We start from the raw sequence: 19,910 nt of genomic DNA on the forward strand, positions 1-19,910 counted from the left end.
AATTTAGTATTTTTTTTATGAATAAAAATGATTTATTTTTTACTCCATTTTACCAGTGTCATGAAGTACAATATCTGACAAAAAAAAAACAATCTCAGAACGGCCTGGATAAGTCAAAGCGTTTTAAAGTTATCACCACCTAAAGTGACACTGGTCAGATTTGCAATGAATGGCCTGGTCCTAAAGGTGAAAATGAGCCCGTCCTTAAGGGGTTAATAAATGTTGTGCTTACTCCAGGTCACTTTTGATCACATTGAAGGTAGATGACTGTGGCTCATTGGGACATACATGAGAACTAGAGGCTGCGCCCCTGCACTGTGATTGACAGGAGTAGGTGTAATGATGATTGAAACTCTGCCTGGTCCTGCGCAGAGCAGCTGCAGAGAGAGCGGAGCCTCTAGGTGTAATGGCAACGCCCCCATTGCTCCTAGAGAATTATTTGCATACATTAAATCATCACTTTTCTCAGTAATGCGGGCACATATGAACATGGGACCAACAGAGATTCCTTCAGCTGCAAGTTTCATAGGTACAAATCTGCTGACAGATGCCCTTTAACATCAATATGGTCATAATACATTAGTAAATATGAATGAAATACTGATAAAATGATGTGCATTACCTCATGTAAATATGGAAGTAGAATATACTAGATTGGCAGAAATGGATGTGGAGGGGGAAGAAAGAGAACAGACATGAATTAGTGTGGGTAACTAGAAGGGTGTTCTTGCGTCGACCGTAATGGTTTACTGTGGTTGCAGTTGACATTAGGAGGAGCAGCTCTGGAGCACAGGCTGCTGCCTCGACAGATGAAATAATGTGCAGATCTAGAGACCAGATTGATTGTATGAGGTTACTAATAGTGTTGAGCGAACTTGTGTTTTAAGTTTGGCGTCTAAAGTTCGGGTTATCGAAGAATCGCGTTTCTAAATTCCGTTATAGTCCGTGGTAGCGGAATCCATAACGTGATTGTTCGATAACCCGAACTTTAGATGCCGACAAGTTCGCTCAACACTAGTTACTAACCTAAGTATTGCAATCTAAATTTTTTATTTTTTTTTGCAGTGCGAATGAATCGCCTAACTTCATTTTGTCATCATGGTTTATAGGTGAAATGAACTTGCCTTTAGGAGTGGACATCGGATCCTCATGCTCTGCTGTTCTACTGTCACAAGTGAGAGGAAATGGCAGGAAGATGTCACCGCTTACTATCCACAGTAAGACTGCACTGTCTCCGCACCCTTTCCTGCTCCCTTCATACTCCAGTACCCAGTCCGAGCCAGCCGCATACCCCAGTCTTTTATAAGGCTCCAGCCTATGGTAACAGAACAGCATTGGTCGATCAACATGGACCTCACAGTTACCAGGATTTATATTGCAGAAGCTTCGCTCTGTCTAAAGAAATTGCTCGTGTCCTGGGTAACCCTAGAAATGACGTTCCCCCAGAAAGAGTGGCTTTCCTTTGCCCAAATGACTCCTCCTATGTGGTTTGTCAGTGGGCGGCATGGATGAGTGGTGCCATTGCCGTCCCGCTTTATAAAAATCACCCACCCCTTGAGCTAGAGTACATTTTGAAGGATTCACAGAGTGCAGGTGGTTCTTGCGGAGGCGACATACGCAGGAGTAATTGCACCTTTAGCGGACAAGTTGGGGATAGAAAACCTTACTGGTGCCTGATTTTCCACAAAACAGCACTACAGAAGACATTTTCAATGTAGAAGACCATCATTTAAACCTGGATTGGAAAGAAAGGGGGGCCATGATTATTTATACCAGTGGAACTACTGGAAGACCAAAAGGTGTCCTCAGCACCCACCAAAACCTGAGTGCTATGGTAAGAAGAAAGAAATCTATGTGCGCATCAGATATATGTTTGACCAAATATAGCCGTCAAAATTTTAAGTTGAGAATTTTCTATTGCCCCCCCAAATGGCCCTCGGCAGCAAAAAGGTTCCCCACCCTGGTCTACAGTGATAAATGCCATTTGCTGAAGTGAGAGTTCTGAGCTTGCTCTCGCTCGGCTTGCTACACTAAGTGGCTTGTGAATAAGTGGAATTAAAGAACCGGAGTTTAAGACAAGGAGCAAAGAACCTGTAAGTCATCTACTTTATTCATCTTCATTGTTTTTTTTATATGGGATAATGGCTAGCAACATTGGAGGTTTCCTTAAGTACACAGGCTGCCACATGTGTGCACAACTGGAGCAGGTGTTCCAGGGTGAGTACTAGGGGTAGGCGATATGCGATATAAATTTGTGCCACGATATGGATTTTGTGCATATCGCCGGACTGCGATATGACCACGGAGCGACCATGGTATGTCAGTGAGCAGCATTATACTCACGTGCGCGGTGGCCGCCGGGCGCTCCTTCTTCTGTCCGTGCGGCGCATTGCTAATGCTTATAGATCACGTGCGCCGTGGCCGCTGGGCGCTTCTTCTTCTCATAGGTCTGTGCGGTGCATTGCTAATGCTATAAGCATTAGCAATGCGCCGCACAGACAGAAGAAGGAGCGCCCGGCGGCCACCGCGCACGTGAGTATAATGCTGCTCACTGACATACCATGGCAGCTAGGTCCAGTAGCGTCCTGCTGCCATAGTAACCGATCGGAGCCCCAGCATTACACTGCTGGGACTCCGATCGGAACTGCTGCTGCCACCAATGATGTGGGGAGGAAGGGGGCCCCTGCACCAATGATCAATACTGGGGAGGGAGGGGGGGGGCCCACTGCCACCGCCACCGCTGATGGGGGGGGGGGACCCTGTGGCCGCTGCCACCAATGATTAATACTGGGAGGGGGGGGGGGGTGGGTTTGCATTAGCAGAGGGGGCTCATAAGAGGGAGAGACTGGGGGGGCTACATGAGAGGCTGGGGGGGCTACATCAGAGGCTGGGGGGCTGATCAGAGGCTGGCTGCCATGGTCAGCTCCCTGCTGTTGTGTGCACAAAGCACAGGGCAGCAAGGAGACTGTAAAGTCCTATTTACCCTAATAGAGCTCTATTAGGGTGAATATGACAAGGGTTCTAGCCCTTAAGGAGGCTAATAGTTATTAAATAAAAAGAAAAAAAAAAAAGTTTAAACACCCCCCCCCCCCCAAATATAGAAAACAATATATTGCGATATATATCGCACATGCTTAAAATTATATCGCAATATAGATTTTAGGCCATATCGCCCACCCCTAGTGAGTACCGCTGTGAAAGATGTGAGCGCCTTGCCCATCTGAAAGAGGAAAATGCTATACTGAGGGTGACCTGACAGTCTTGAGAGGAGCAAGCAGTTAGTGGGGGGAATATGGAAGTTGGAGATCAGGTGGTGGATCAGCAGGAACAGGCAAGGCGCTGGTTAATGTACTTGGAGTGAGTAGAAAGGGATCCCAGAAGAGGAAGGCCAATCCTCTTTCTGTGCTTCCAAGCAAAATTGCCAAGTTGGACGATGGTGCACGGCTGTCAGTTTCAGAAATGGTAGCCTCCCTAACAGCCGGGAGAACAGCCCAGCTAGTAGTCGGGGGCGATGGTAGTGCAGTTAGGCCTAGACAGTTAGTGGTTATAGGGGATTCTATAATCAGGAAGACTGATAGAATAATTTCACGCCAAGACCGCCCCAGCCGAATGGTTTACTGTCTTCCTGGTGCCAGGGTTCAGCATGTGGTGGAACGGGTGGATAAATTACTGGGAGGCGCTGGGGATGACCTAGCTGTAGTGGTCCATGTTGGTACCAATGACAGAATAAATGGTATATGGAAGGTCCTTAAGAATAATTAAGGAACTAGGCTCCGCAGATAATTTGCACCTTGTTGTGTTGGGGGAGAGAATTCTGGCTGAGGTGGCAATGCATTTAAACTAGGGATGAGGGGGGAGGATATGGCTATAAATATGGAGGTAGACAGGTTAGAGAGGGGTCAGTATACATGGGGGGGGAGGGGGAGTATCAGAAAAGTGAGAAAGGAGATCCGTCAGTTATAAACCAAATCTGAAAGAGGAAAAATGATCATAAAAAATAAAATAAAAGTTTTTTTTTCTAAAAGTGTAACAATTGGTGCCATCTTAAAATGTATGTTGACAAATGCCAGAAGTCTAGCAAGCAAAATGGGAGAACTGGAGGCCTTGGTAGTGGAGAAACATATTGATGTAGTTGGTGTTGCTGAGACATGGCCGGACTCTTCTCATGATTGGGCTGTAAATCTTCAGAAACGATAGGGCTAAACGCAAAGGTGGTGGAGTACGTCTGTATGACAGGAGTGATATGAAAGTAAGTGCGATGGAAACAATTGTGGATGAAGGTTGTGAAGATGTTTAAACCTTGTGGGTGGGAATTACAGAGGGAAGAAAATAATTTAAAAATATTTCTTGGTGTGAACTATAGACCCCCCCCCCAATATCACCGAGGAGCTAGATGATCAGCTATGGAGAGGCCGGCACAGGCCAGCACAGCGGTAATAATGGGAGATTTTAACTATCCCAACATACTGTAGATTGGGAACATGGTTCTGCCTCTGCTGCAAAAGGGAGACAATTCCTCCTCTTTATGGGCCAGTTTGTAGAAGATCCGACTAGAGGCGATGTTCTTCTGGATCAGAGCTTGTGAGAAATGTCACTGTCCATGAAAACCTTGGTAACAGTGACCACCATATAATTATATTCCAACTAAACTGTAAGAAACAAACTCGGGTCTGTAGAGCAAAAACACTTAAGGGGAGATTTATCGAACTGGTTTAGTTGCCCATAGCAACCAGTCAGATTCCACCCCCGCCGATCATAAGACAGCTAGTGTATAACTATCAGTTCATAGAGGGTCCTACCGCTGGGACCCCACCGATCACGAGAGCGGAGGTTCCGTACCCCCTGCAGGCCCCCTACTGCTCCCCTGAAATGACCGGAGTCGGCGGTCACAGTAGTAGAGGGCTTGGCTGTCTCCGGAACTCACATAGTAGAAATGAATGGAGCGGCCTCGCGCATGTGCGACTGGCTACCCAGTCATTTCAGTGCAGCAGCAGGGGCTCTGCTGGGGGTACGGGGCACATGTTCTCGTGATTCTACCTCTAGGACCCCCACCGATCTGATAGTTATCCCCTATTCTGTGAATAGGCGATAACTTTTATCTACTGGAATGATCCTTTAATACCGGGGCTTGGCACCACTCCCTGTGTATCTTTTCTCCTTCAGGTAGCTTGCGATCACAATTGTTTAGTTGGAGTATCTTTTTATTATATGATGTTCCATAGTTGTCCACTATTCTGGCATATGTACATTATAGAGGGGAAGTCTGCCTTCTATGAGCCAGAGTTTCACTCAGTAATACATGACCACAAATTAGACCACTGCAGGGGAAACTTTGGCCCGTGAAGGCATCCGTCTGCAAATTCAGCTACATCAGTCAGACAGGGGTTGTCTCACCCCCTACCTGAAGTTAATTAATGGCTGGGAATGTGCTTAATGTAATGGTAAAAAGTCAGCTCACCTCTTGCATGCAGCATTGTTCCAGCAGCGAGGGTCTTGTGTCCGCTGCTTCTGGTCCCCTGTGAACTGGAAGTGTGGTGTCCTGTCTGTGGTTATGTGCACCTACTGCATCCATTCGCTGGCTTCAGCCACGTGACCACTGAGCCCCCTCAGGGATCCGTCACAGCTAGGACCAGTGAACGGCTGCATCTGTGCATGTGACCACGGATTGGACCATCAGCTGCTTTCAAGAAGTGAGTATTTTTTTTTCTTTATTTTAAACACATTTCAGCTATTTATTCAGTTTTAGTTGCGGTTTGGACAACCCCTTTAAAGGAGTTTTGTGGAAGTAAAACATTAGTGACCTATCCTCAGGATAGGACATCACTATCGGATTGGTGGGGGTTCCAACTCCTGGCATTGCCACTGATCAGCTGTTAGAAGAGGTCTCCTAGTATATTACCAAGCACAGCGCTGTACATTGTATAGTGGCCGTGCTTGGTATTGCAACCCAGGCCTATTAAATTGAATGGGACTGAGCAGCACATACTGTGACATGCAAAAGTATTTTCATCTTTTACATTTTAAAAATAACGAAAAGGGCCGAAGCAAAACTTTGGGCACCCTGCATGGTTAGTTCCTAGTAGCACATCTTTCTGCAAGTATCACAACCTGTAAATACTTTTTGTAGCAGCCAAAAGTCTTTCAATTCTTATTTGAGGGATTCTCGTCCATTCTTCTTGCAAAGGTCTTTTAATTCTGTGAGATTCCTGGGCTGTCTTGTATGTACTGCTCTTTTTGAGGTCTATTGTCAGATTTTCAATGATGTTGAAAGAATTGAAAAACTCTTGGCTGGCTACAAAAAGCGTTTACAAGCTGTGATACTTGCCAAAGCGGGGGCTACTAGATAGGTACTAACCATGCAGGGTGCCCAATGTGTCATCTTTAGCATTTCAACTTCCTTAACTGTTCACAATAACAGTAATCGTGACCACGGATGCCCAGACATTTACATGCCACTGAACTCGACATCAGTGGCCTAGGACGAGGTAGCAGCTATCACCGAAACACCACTGCCTCTTCAAACAGCTGATCGGAAGGGGGTTGCAGGGAGTCGGACCCCCACCGATCAGATATAAGGTGTTCCTCTTCCAGCATCCTGGAAGTGGAATCTGAACCTTTCAGACATTTATGACATAAAATCCTAATATGTCATGTAAGTCTCAGGCAGTAATGCCCCTTTATGTTTGATTCTGGGCCCTTGGGAGTCGGCAGTGTGACAACGTGGCCCTCAGACTGGAAAAGATTGTGCCCCCCTGCTTTGGATTATCGTTATTCCATGCTCTGATTGTATTTTACCACTAGAATGACCTTCCTCACCTCAGCCCCTCATCACTCGCTGTTAATCTGCTCTTATCTTCCACACAGGTAACGGCTCTGATCGATGAATGGTCGTGGACTAAATCGGATTGTATTTTGCACGTTCTGCCGCTTCATCACGTGCACGGAGTGGTCAACAAATTGCTGTGTCCTCTTTGGGTGGGGGCGACTTGTGTCATGCTCCCTGAATTCTCTCCAAAGGAGGTAAGGAGAGCTTGGAGTCGAGGGCGACCTGAGATTTTATACTGAACCTTTATAAAATAATCACTGTGCTTATAGGGAGCGTAAACCTGAACTGCGTCATCTACACCGATCCACTCTGTTGTTCTCTGTTGTCAGCCATGTCAGGCTCGGGAGAGAGTGACTGCAGTGTTTGTGGAGGGAATGTCCGACAGAGAGGTTAATAATGTCTCCCCTTCTCTGAGCTGCTCAGACTGCCGATAATAATGTCATGTAGCCACATACATCCCCATTATAGTCAGGTGGATGAAGCATTGCAGCGGGTGCAAATTCAAAACTGCCAGCATTGCACATTGAAATGCCGGAACTGTGAAGGGCATAATAATAATTAGTGACAGATTATGTATTACCATTTTTTGCAGGTTCGGCCAGCTGTTACATTTACCAGGGAACCTTTTGTATATGTAAATACATGTTTGAATACTGCTCCATGTGAATAGATCATTAAAGGCTATGAACATTTCTTTCTTTCTTTTTTTACTTGAAGGAATATTTTGGTTCTTTGCAGTTAGGGGATAGCTATTAGATCGGTGGGGGTCCTACTGCTGTTAACCCCATTGATCATGAGAATAGAGACACTATACCCGTGCAGTGCCTTGACATGAACAGAGCGTCCGGTCGAGATGCTCACCGCTGATCCATTTGTTTCTCTGGGCGCTCCAGAGATAGCTATAACCACAACTCCCTTAGAAATGAATGGAGCGACAGTGCAAATGTCCAACTGCCCGCTCTGTGCATTTTGGGGGGGTTCCACAGAGTACAGGTCCCCATTTTTGTGATGGTGGGGGTTCCAGCGGTAGGGCCCCCACAGTTTTAACAGTTATCCTATGGATTGGGAATAACTTCAAACCACTGGAATACCCCTTTAAATGCATACTTTTGATGCTGAAAATAATTTTTGTATTAGGGTTTTAATAAAAATGGCTTCTGCAGCTGCTATGTATCACACTACAGTACACGGCAAGCTGCAAAGTGCTGTTCACAGTGAAATCTATCAGAGAGCTTGTCTGACGGCTCGCATTCCAGGTCCTCTCTCCTGATTGATCTTTTAAATTAATTTATGACCAAATCAAAGGTCAACTGGACCGAGCCAACTGTGACAGATTTCATGGTGAAGGGTATTCTGCAGCTTGCTATGTACTGTACGTGCGTAGAAGCTGCAGAAGCCAAACGGTACAAAATCTTTAATAAAACCCTATTGCAAAAAATTGCTTTTCAGACAAAAATACATGCATTGCACTAAAACAATGCTCCAAAGGTGTCTATAGTCTTTAATTATTCCATACAAACTAATTTCATTGAAATAACGTACCAGAATTTTCTCATAAAACATTTTATGTATTTTAAGTGTAACAGATGTAAGAAATTCTATTAAAGGCGTTGTCTGAGTGTGTAAAGCTGATGACCTTTTGTCAGGATAGGTCATCGGCATCTGATTGGTAGGGGTCCGACTCCTGGCGCCCCCGCTGCTCAGCTGTTTGAAGAGACCAGGGCACTTCGGTGAGTGCTGCAGCCTCTTCCTAGGCCAGTGACATCATGTTCATCGGTCACATAGCTTACAGGGGTGGTCAACTTGCGGCTCTCGAGCTGTTGTGAAACTACAATTCCCAGCATGCTTTATTTACTTCTATGAAAGTTCTGAGGCGAGCAGAGCAAGTACCGGTATGCATGCTGGGAGTTGTATATTCACAGCAGCTGGAGTGCTGCAGGTTGCCCACCCCTAGCCTAGACGCAGCCAAGTTCCATGAATAGGACTGAGCTACAGTACCATACACATCCACTATACAATAGACGGCACAGCATTTGGTAAGCTGTGAAGAGGCTGCGGTGCTCACCCGAGTGCCACAGTCTCTTAAAACAACTGATCGTCGGACCCCCATTGATTCTGCAGCAGCTGGGTCTTTTCTGCTTCCCATTCTTTTCAGAAGTTTAAAGCCGCGCCGAGAAGGGACAAGCTCCACAATCTTCAGATTAGAGAAAAGATTAGGAGGCAGAAACAACACGGCCGCTAACGAAATTTTGGTGCGGTGTCCGCTTTAAAATTCTGCCGGAAAGAAACGCAGTGTAAACAACCCCATAGACTTCGCAGAGCATAGTTATAGACTAATCACAAAGTAGAGACAGCACTTGTAAGGACTTTAACATTTTTTGTGGTCGCGGCCAACTATGAGGTGCCCTGTTTTGAGAGACCGAGTGACTCCTTCTTCATGGTATTTTTCTGCAGCGTGGGCTACAGAAGTTGCAAGCAATGTGGTTGCAGACTATGACCCCTCTTCATATTTCCACTGGAGAGAATGCACAATGACTACTGATGGGATCACGGTAGTGTGATGTCGCCACACTGGATAATCGCTTTAAAGGAATGTTTTTCAGATTTAAAACTCATCATGTAATCATGGGGGCCTCATCTGTCACAAGAGGTGGAGGTTTAGTGTGTCCCATGAGCATTGCCACTCCATTTAGTCTATAGCGCTAATGAAGATAGCTAAGCGCTTCGCTCTGCTATATCCGTCACCGTCAGTCTCATAGACTTTGAATGGCGTGACAATGTGCATGTGTAACAGCCACACAGGACTGCCGATCGGTGGGGCCCATAACCATCGCTTAAAAGTATTAAACTCAAATGTTCATTAAAGGGGTTGGCTGCTTTTTACTATTGATGATAGGTCATCAATATCAGATTGTGAAGGTGGTCTCACTCCCGGCGCCCCCGCCGATCAGCTGTTTGAAGAGAAGGCCGTGTTCGTTCCAAGCGCTGCCTTCTCTGCAATGTTTACCTGCTTGCCGCAGTCATTGCAGTGGTGAACAGGTGTAATTACAAGTATGGGGTCTCCATTCACTTCCATGGGATGTATCCGTCCTATTCACTTGAACAGACAGGGCCGTCCCTCTGAAGTGAATGAGGATGCCATACTTGTAATTACACTTGTTCTCCGAGCAGGTAAACCCAGCAGAGAAGGCAGCGCTCATATGAGCGCGGCCTTCTCTTCGAATAACTGATTAGCGGGGATGCCAAGAGTTGGACCCCCACCAGCCTGCTATTGATGACCTATCCTGCGGGTAGGGAAACAAAGTTGGGGTCTGCACTACTCAATCACAATTGCGTTGGTGCTAGGAGAAATGACCCGGTAGTCAATCCTATGCTGAGGATAGGTCATCAATAATAAAAAGCAGACAACACCTTTAACTGTATATCTTTACTTAGTTGGGGCCTATTCACATGTACCACTTTGACAGTATTGCTTAAATCGCAGCAAAAAAAATAAAAAAAGCAGCAAAAATGGCCCTTGAGCGTACAGCCTTATAGAATGTCCAGTCTTTCTTGAACTGCAGGGCATATTTTACTTATTCTGTCACTTAAAAGCCTCTGGCTGCCCTCGATCTGAGAGATGACCATTATGTGTGGACCCGGCCGCGCGGTCTAAACACTCAGCGTACATTTTCCAGCATCCGTCTTCTCGTCCAGCTGCGCTGAATTAGAAGATTTCTCGTCGGTTTTGATGTCTCTCTCAGCGGCAGTAAAGCACGTTAATACTTCCAGTGCTTTAAAGAGAATTGTTCTGGAGCAGCGGTGTGAAGAACAAGGAGGAGGAGGAGGTGATGGAGGGTCAGGAGGGAAGCTGAGACTATAAACCGCCCTGGGGAATAGAAAGCCTGGAGTTTTGTACAAGAACACTGAGGGCGTCCGTGTGCTGCGGCGGGGAGAGATTCACCTTTAATCAGTCCCTGTGAAGACTTCTGCTCGTGGCACAGGGCAGGAATGGGGCGGCCTGTCAGCCTCTGTTAGCAGCCATATATTCGTGGCATGGGAGTCGGGGAATGGGAGCACCAGGGAGTGTATAAATGCACTAAATATATTTAGTCAGCTTGTGCATATACAGCAGCCATATACCGTACAGGTAAAGCCAGCGCAGTCCTGTCATTACTGCAGGTATCTCCTCTGCATTATCTTCAGTGTATTGTCTTGGTTCCATTAGATGTTTAGTCCTTGTGCGCATTAGTCGTACAGTAATTTGTGCTTGAGGCAGTAGAGACTTTTTGTACCTGCTGTGCCTCCATAGCGGATGAAGTAAAACTACGAAAACTGAACGTGCTCCTATTCTCCAGCGTTTAAAGGGTTTGCACAGTATAACGGCTCATGTACATGGCCGTTCCGTACATTAGGGACTGCAAATGCATGGGCCACATCTGTGCGGTTTCCGCAGAGGGATGCAGACTAGTGATGAGCGAACTTCTGTTTTAAGTTCGGCGTCTAAAGTTCGGCTTCCGGTTAGCGGAGAATCCCGATATGGATTCCGACTTCCGTTGTGGTCCGTGGTAGCGGAATCAATAATCGGCCATTATTGATTCCGCTACCACGGACCACAACGGTATTCGGAATCCATATCGGGATTCTCCGCTAACCGGAAGCCGAACTTTAGACGCCGAACTTAAAACAGAAGTTCGCTCATCACTAATGCAGACGCATTCAACTTGAATGGGTCCGGGATCCGTGCACACCGCAAAAAAAAAATAGAACATGTGCGATGCTGAGGCTCCACAGTGCTTTCGTGGGGTTTCGTGCCTCCGTTTTGTCACCGCACCTTCCGGATTGCGGACCCATTCAAGTGAAAACGGCCGGGGCCCGTATATACAGCCGTAACATGTTCACGTGCATGAGCCCTTAAGAATATCCTATTAGCCCCCCCACCTTCTTGGTAACAATGCTCTGCACACAGTACTGACGCCCTCTATGTCTCCCACACATAAATATGATGCCCCCATAGTTTTACCATATTAGAGCCAAAGCAGATATGAAGACAGCGGACAACCTATAATGGCACATTAGCTATCCAGCGCATATGGCATAACTGTTAACCAGGTGGGTGTCCCTCTGCTGGGACCCCTACTGATCACTAGAACAGGGGCCCATAGCATGTGCTATGATAATGAATGGAGCTATTTCGGCTACTTCTAGCAGTCCCATAGAAATGACTAAAGCGGCAGCCTCCCACAGTTTAGGGGGATTCCGGCATTAATTGCACGATTTGGCGCATCCGGGTTTAGTGAAGTTATCTGTCCTTAGGTCAACCGGGGGGGCAGACATAAAACCATACAAGTAGCCATCTTTAGGATTCTGCCTCATTGTGCCTAGACATTTTAACCCACTTAATTGCATAGGAAATAGATATCTTTTGGGAGGAAGATCAGTCAGGATAAATGTTTATGCGTCATCATTTACGTGTGATTGATTGCCGCTCTATATCCGGCCTGGATAAAAGGAGGTGGACATGCCATCTTTCTATTCAAATTTGTATATACAAATGTATTAACCACCTAATACCAACATCAAGGAAAAGTTTTTAGTAAAAAATAGTGATCTTGTGGAAAATACTGTAAATGTTTGTGATGTCTCCACTCAGTACTGCAACATAACAGATGTATGTAATGCTATAGATACAGAACTGTCTTTAAGACAACCTCCTTAGCTCTTAATTACCATGGCTTTGAAACAATTTTTGGTAAGAATAAATAAAAATCAATTTCCTTATCCTGTACAGGATACCATTGTTGGAGTAGTTCCCCCTTAAATCTGTAGATAAAGACTACAGCCTGCTTTCGTCTCGTGTTCCGAATTTTGGAGTGTACCTGTACCTGTAAGCTGTTACTCTTCCCACAGTGAGTAAGTTGTCGTCTTTTCTTTAGGTCTGGGAACACTTTCTAAGCACGGACTCGCGCTCTATCAACGTCTTTATGGCCGTACCCACCATCTACAGCAAACTGATTGATTACTATGAGAGTCACCTGGCTAAGCCAGGCATTAAGGACTTTGTGAAGGCAATGTGCCAGCAGAAGATCAGGTAATGGTGCAGGCTATGACAGATGAAATTTAAGTGGATCCAACCGTAGGGATATATGGTGTAAATATCTGCTGATGGTTTATAGGAACCTCTGGTTACAAGCTGAAGACAGGGTGTGAGAAGGAGAGAGTAGGGGCTGAACCCCATTCTTGTAATGGGAATCTAAGAGGTGCGGTCCCTACCTGTTCAGACTCCCCTTTTGGCAGGTTTACTTTACCGTTGAGGTCATTGCATATTAGAATTGTTTCTGAATGTGTTAACGTTCTTCTGTGTTTGGATGTTACCTTCAGGTTGATGGTGTCTGGGTCGTCGGCTCTTCCTGTTCCGACTTTAGAGCGATGGAGAGAAATCACTGGTCACACTCTTCTGGAGAGATACGGTATGACTGAAATTGGCATGGCACTTACAAACCCACTCAATGGACCGCGTGTGCCAGGTAACCAACTAGAACATCATATGTTGTCATATGGAAGGCTGTAATATGTACTTAATCGTATCCTCCTAGTTTCCTCTTTACTGAAACGTGGTTCATCACCTGCTTCGTTCAGAACCAGTCTTTATTAAATGGGGTTGTTCCTTCCGCACATTTTGGGCATAGTCACAGAATACGCTATAAATGTCCCAATAGGTGCAGGTCCCACCTCTGGGATCCCCTCCTACCTGGCCTCATCTTGCACCACCATGAATGGAGAGGATGCCAAGTATATCCTGTAGCAGTAAATGAAGAGAGCCGCATGTGTGCAGCCTCCTCTCCGTTCATGGCGGCGCAAGATGGAGCCCTGTTCTTGAGATAGGAGCCGGTCCCAGAGGATGTGTCGTAACTATCCAGATGGGAATACCCCTTTAACATTTACTGTAGTTTACCTCCCTTATCATCAGTACAACTGTATTTAAGGATAAGTATTAAGTTCCAGATCTTTCCAAATAATCGTTCAGGTGTCTTAAAGTAAACCTTACGTTTTATTCTCCTATTATTTTTACAGTCGGTCCAGAATTCTTTGCTGACTAATTTCTCAATATATAATTATACCAGTTGCCAGCACCAGTTTTCTGATACAGAGCTCCAAATCACTCTAAGGGTCCATTCACACGTCCGTTGGTTCTTTCCGGATCCATTCCGTTTTTTACGGAACAGATGCGGACCAGTTGCGTACCCATTCATTTTCAATGGGTCCTAAAAAAAATCTGATAAAATATAAAACTTGTCCTATTATTATCTGCAAAAATCGGTTCCTGGTACAATACAAAGTCAATGGATCCGAAAAAAAACGGATGACATACGGAAACATTTTCAGGAACAACGGATCCGCAAAAAACGATATAGAAAAATACTGACATGTGAATGGACCCTTAAGGTGAAGATTTAAAAAAGTTAAAGACGACCTGCTCAAACCGAAATGGTCACTAGATTTTTATTTTATTTTTTAACTGTAAACTTTTATTACATTTATTTATTATTTGCACTTATATAACGCTACTATATTCCGCAGCGCTTTACAGACATTAGCATCCCACTGTCCCCAATGGGGCTCACAATCTAAGGTCCCTATCAGTATGTCTTTGGCGTGTGGCAGGAAACCGGAAATTTCAAGCAAGTTGGTCGCCAAGGGACTCCTAATTGATGTTATCTTATTTTATCTTATGTTACCTTACCTGATGTTACGTTAATCCTGGTGACAGAATCTCTTTTCAACATTTCAGTAAATAAAGTTGACTATAGGTAAACCAGACTGATAGGGAGTTAATAGAGAGGGCTCCTCGGTTCAGGATTCTTATTTTTTGGCCAGAGAGTAGAGTGGATTAAATGAGCACCTCTTACTTTGAAAGATCTGTCACATGTTATACAGATATCCCATTGATTTGAATGGGGACTGTGTACTTCTTCATTTCCCCTGTGGGGGCACTGCAGGGGAATGTAACACTTACTGTCAGATTCCCCCACAGATTACAGCTGATAACTGTCATACTCACCTAGTGATGCTTGTTTCTAGAGAAAAAAAAAAAAGAAAGAATCAGAGAAGGAAAATCCATCTTTCTAATCCTTGTTCCCCTTGATGGTGCAAGTTTAAAGGGCCCCATAGATATTAAATTCTAGACAGATCTTAGACAAATCCACGGCCATAGATTTAAGGGGGGAATCGATCAAGACTGACATTTCTGATTTGCAGTTTTGTGAGGTGCACCAAAATTGTTAAGATATGCATGCCTCTAAGGCTGGGGCTACACAGCAACATGTGTCTCATGACAAAAAAGGATACGGCTACACAGTGACATTTCATGTAATGTATTTAAATGGTTTTGCAATGCGACACACTGCGACTGTCGCGTCACATTGCGACACCGTTGAAATACATTACGTGAAATGTCGTGCAACACACTTCGCCGTGTAGCCTGGCCTAAGGGTACTTTCACACTAGCGTTTTTCTTTTCCGCCATAGAGTTCCATCCTAGGGGCTCAATACCGGAAAATAACTGATCAGTTTTATCCCCATGCATTCTGAATGGAGAGCAATCCATTCTGGATGCTTAAGGATGTCTTCAGTGCAGTCTTTTTGACTGATCAGGACGGAGATAATACTGCAGCACGCTACGGTTTTATCTCCGGCCATAAAAAAACGGAACACTTGCCTGAATGCCGAATCCGTCATTTTTTCTTTTCCATAGGAATGTATTAGTCCCGTATCCGGCAATAAAAATACCGCAATGCTGGACTCGTCCTTCCGGTCTGCGCATGCGCAGACCTTTAAAAATGTAAAAAAAAAATAGAAACGGATCAGTTTGTCTGTATGACAAACGGACAGATGGATCCGTTCTTGCAATGCATTTGTGAGACGCATCCGGATCCGTCTACAAATGCTGTCCGTTTGCATGCAGATTGCCGGATCACTCTGTCGCAAGTGTGAAAGTACCGAACATGTAAAAAACAAATAAAAGCGGCCAAACTAGAGACTGAAAGATCAATTGCCAAAGAGAATAAAACTAACCCTAAAATGTTCTTCAATTATATAAATGTTAAGTATAAATTTGAAGGTGTCGGCCCTTTAAAGAGTAATGAGGGGGGAGTCGCAGAGAGCGACGAGGAGAAAGCAAAGCTGTTAAATATTTTTTTCTCCAATGTATTCACTGAGGAAAATAAACTGTCAGATGACATGCTGAATGTAAAAATAAATTCCCCATTAAAAGTGTCCTGTCTGACCTAGGAAGAAGTACAACGGCAACTTAAAAAGATTAAAATAGACAAATCGCCAGGACCGGATGGCATACACCCCCCCCGTATCCTAAGGGAATTAAGTAATGTCATAGCCATACCCTTATTTCTGATATTTGCAGACTCTATACTAACAGGGAATGTCCCACAGGATTGGCGCATAGCAAATGTGGTGCCAATATTCAAAAAGGGTCCAAAAACAGAGTCTGGAAACTATAGGCCGGTAAGTTTAACATCTGTTGTGGGTAAACTGCTTGAAGGTTTTCTGAGAGATGCTATCTTAGAGCATCTCAACGGAAATAAGCAAATAACGCCATATCAGCATGACTTCATGAGGGATCGGTCATGTCAAACTAATTTAATCCGTTTCTATGAGGAGGTAAGTTCTAGACTTGACAGCGGCGAATCAATGGATGTCGTATATCTGGACTTCTCCAAAGCATTTGACACTGTACCACATAAAAGGTTAGTATATAAAATGAGAATGCTCGGACTGGGAGAAAACGTCTGTATGTGGGTATGTAACTGGCTCAGTGATAGAAAACAGAGGGTGGTTATTAACGGTACACACTCAGATTGGGTCACTGTCACTAGTGGGGTACCTCAGGGGTCAGTTTTGGGCCCTATTCTCTTCAATATATTTATTAATGATCTTGTAGAAGGCTTGCATAGTAAAGTATCAATTTTCACAGATGACACTAAACTGTGTAAAGTAATTTTACACTGATGAGGACAATATACTGCTACAGATGGATCTGGATAGACTGGAGGCTTGAGCAGATAAGTGGCAGATGAGGTTTAACACTGATAAATGTAAGGTTATGCACATGGGAAGGAATAATGCAAGTCACCCGTACAAACTAAATGGTAAAAGACTTGGTAACACTGACATGGAGAAGGATCTAGGAATTTGAATAAACAGCAAACTAAGCTGCAAATACCAGTGTCAGGCAGCTGCTGCCAAGGCCAATAAGATAATGGGTTGCATCAAAAGGGGCATAGATGCCCGTGATGAGAACATAGTCCTACCACTATACAAATCATTAGTCAGACCACACATGGAGTACTGTGTACAGTTCTGGGCTCCTGTAAACAAGGCAGACATAGCAGAGCTGGAGAGGGTCCAGAGGAGGGCAACTAAAGTAATAACTGGAATGGGGCAACTACAGTACCCTGATAGATTATCAAAATTAGGGTTATTCACTTTAGAAAAAAGACAACTGAGGGGAGATCTAATTACTATGTATAAATATATCAGGGGTCAGTACAGAGATCTATCCCATCATCTATTTATCCTCAGGACTGTGACTGTGACTGTGACGAGGGGACATCCTCTGCGTCTGGAGGAAAGAAGGTTTGTACACAAACATAGAAGAGGATTCTTTACGGTAAGAGCAGTGAGACTATGGAGCTCTCTGCCTGAGGAGGTGGTGATGGGGAGTGCAATAAAGGAATTCAGGAGGGGCCTGGATGTAATAATATTACAGGTTATAGCTACTAGAGAGGGGTCGCTGATCCAGGGAGTTATTCCGATTGCCTGATTGGAGTCGGGAAGGAATTTTTTATTTCCCTAAAGTGAGGAAAATTGGCTTCTACCTCACAGGGTTTTTTTTTTTGCCTTCCTCTGGATCAACTTGCAGGATGACAGGCCAAACTGGATGGACAAATGTCTTTTTTTCGGCCTTATGTACTATGTTACTATGTTGCTATGTTACCCTTAATAGGTTTGGCACAGCTCAGAAGGTCCATATGCCAGAATCAGAAATCTATGGTGGGCAAGAGCTGGTGTAGATGTCAGGAGTAATTTACAGTGTAATTTGTAATTTAAAAGGGGTTTCCTCATGATAGGTCATCAGTATCTGATTGCTGGGGCTCTGACACTGGGACCCCCAACGATCAGCTGTTTTGAGAAGGTAGCAGCGCTCCTGTGAGCCTCACTGCCGTCTCACTACCTGACATTGTATAGAGGCTGTGCTTGGTATTGCACTTGAATGGGGCTGTGCTGCTCCGAGGCCACGTGATCAATAAACGTGTTGTCACTGGCCTAGGAAAAGCAGAGAGAAGGCCGCGGCGCCCACATGAGTGCCGCTGTATTTTCAAGCTGCTGATCAGCGGGGATGTCCCGGGTGTCGGACCCCACCAGTAAGATACTCATGACCTATCTAGAGGGTAGATCATCAGTTAAAAAAAAATCTTAGAAAATCTCCTTAAAGGGGGGGAAAAAAAGTTGCAAGTTTTTGCACATACTGGCGCTTGCACAAAAATTCTTGCATAGACCCTTTCATGATGCCAGCCTGTCACATGATGGTTGTGGGGGGGGGGCATATCTTTGTACATCACCAGTTCACCATGTTGGGATACTCTAAAAAAAGGATACAATAGCTCTTTCAGCTGCTTCCTTTAAGTGAGGTGCAGAAAGGGTTAATTCTGCTGCATTTGAGTTTCTTCTCTCTCCTTTTTCACGCACATAGCTATGAATTATTCATGGGTAGCTCACGCCTCGCCGGGTCTAATCAGTGCTTTAATTGGAGGTTTAGATCACAGTTGGCTAATGGCTGCTCCAGCGGGGACCTGGCGCATTGTGACAGGCGGATCGCAGTGTGTCTTATCACCGGCCTGTCTCAATCCTCCCAGGGCCCCTCCGTACACAGCAGCATGTGGACCCCCCTGAGCCCGGCGCATGCAGCATCCTCAATTACACAGCTCCGCTCTCACAAGCAGCCTCCGTATTGGGGGCTGGGGGGCCGCGTGCATCAAGGGCTGTGTTTACCTAGAGTATATGAACGACGTGCTTCCAGATTTTAGTTTTTTGTGGGGTTTTTTTTTGTTTTTTTTTTTGCTGTCCACATGCATTATAGCATGTTTATATAACCATGTTCCCTTCTTTGTCAACTTATGTCAATGTAAAATGTGGACGGCTCGATGCCTGTTAATGTTAGTAAAGCACACACAGGGTAAGTCCACACAGGGCGTAAAGACGCCAGATTTGGACCAGGCTATGTGGATTACATTTTCGGAAATCTCATCTAAACGCTGCAAAAAATTAATAATTCTGCAGCATAAATTGACCTGTGGTGCTGATTTTGAATCTGCTGACACGTCAATTTATGCTGTGGATTTCCGCAATTTGCATTGCAGAGGGTGAAATCCTGCTGCAAAATCCTCAGTGGAAATCCCGCCCCTGTACGGCCATACACTTAGCCTTATGAGTCCCAGTCAAACATGCTAAACATATCCACTGGTTCCATTCACCTGACGGAGGCCAAAAGACTTGTCCTTTTAGCCTCTATCGGGTCGGTGTACCAAATAAAAGGTATGGAATACATTCACTAACCTACAGGAGGTGTACTGCATACCAAGAGGACGACGTCTACCAATATCTGCAGATAAGACATGCATACAACTCCATGATTAAAACCAGTAGGGATGTGATCTCTAGGGACGCCACTCTACACCTAATGGTCTCGGGAGGGGATAAAAAAGGAATAATATCTACAATTTATCAAATGCTTTTAGATACATTTCTGGATTCCCACCCACTATCCAGAATGAGAGCATGGGAGAGAGATGTAGGGGAGATATCAAAAGAGCAATGGGCAGTACCGAAAACGTCGTTGAGTGAAAATGGCAAATCATCACAGCTGTTCATTATACACAGGGTTTACAAAACACCAGTGTTTTTACACCGTATTGGTGTCAGAGCAGATGCCAAATGTCCGAGATGTCAGATGGAACCGGCGGACTTACTGCACATGATATGGCAATGTCCAAGACTGGATGTGTTTTGGATGAGGGTTTTAGAACTA

The 19,910-nt window shown here is 44.9% G+C and overlaps 1 protein-coding gene across 1 annotated transcript in view; it reads left to right on the top strand.

The window, feature by feature from the left end:
- The first annotated feature begins 1,455 nt into the window (after window positions 1-1,455).
- Window positions 1,456-19,910, top strand: part of ACSF3 (acyl-CoA synthetase family member 3) — a 45,776-nt gene continuing 27,321 nt past the window's right edge. Inside the window, exons 1-4 of the mRNA XM_044270593.1 lie at window positions 1,456-1,834; window positions 6,865-7,020; window positions 12,742-12,896; window positions 13,187-13,332. Coding sequence (XP_044126528.1) covers window positions 1,760-1,834; window positions 6,865-7,020; window positions 12,742-12,896; window positions 13,187-13,332 — 532 coding nt within the window. The 5' untranslated portion in view covers window positions 1,456-1,759. The remainder of the gene's footprint in view (window positions 1,835-6,864; window positions 7,021-12,741; window positions 12,897-13,186; window positions 13,333-19,910) is intronic.

The sequence above is a fragment of the Bufo gargarizans genome, chromosome 10 (genome assembly GCF_014858855.1).
Source record: "Bufo gargarizans isolate SCDJY-AF-19 chromosome 10, ASM1485885v1, whole genome shotgun sequence".
NCBI lineage: Eukaryota > Metazoa > Chordata > Amphibia > Anura > Bufonidae > Bufo > Bufo gargarizans.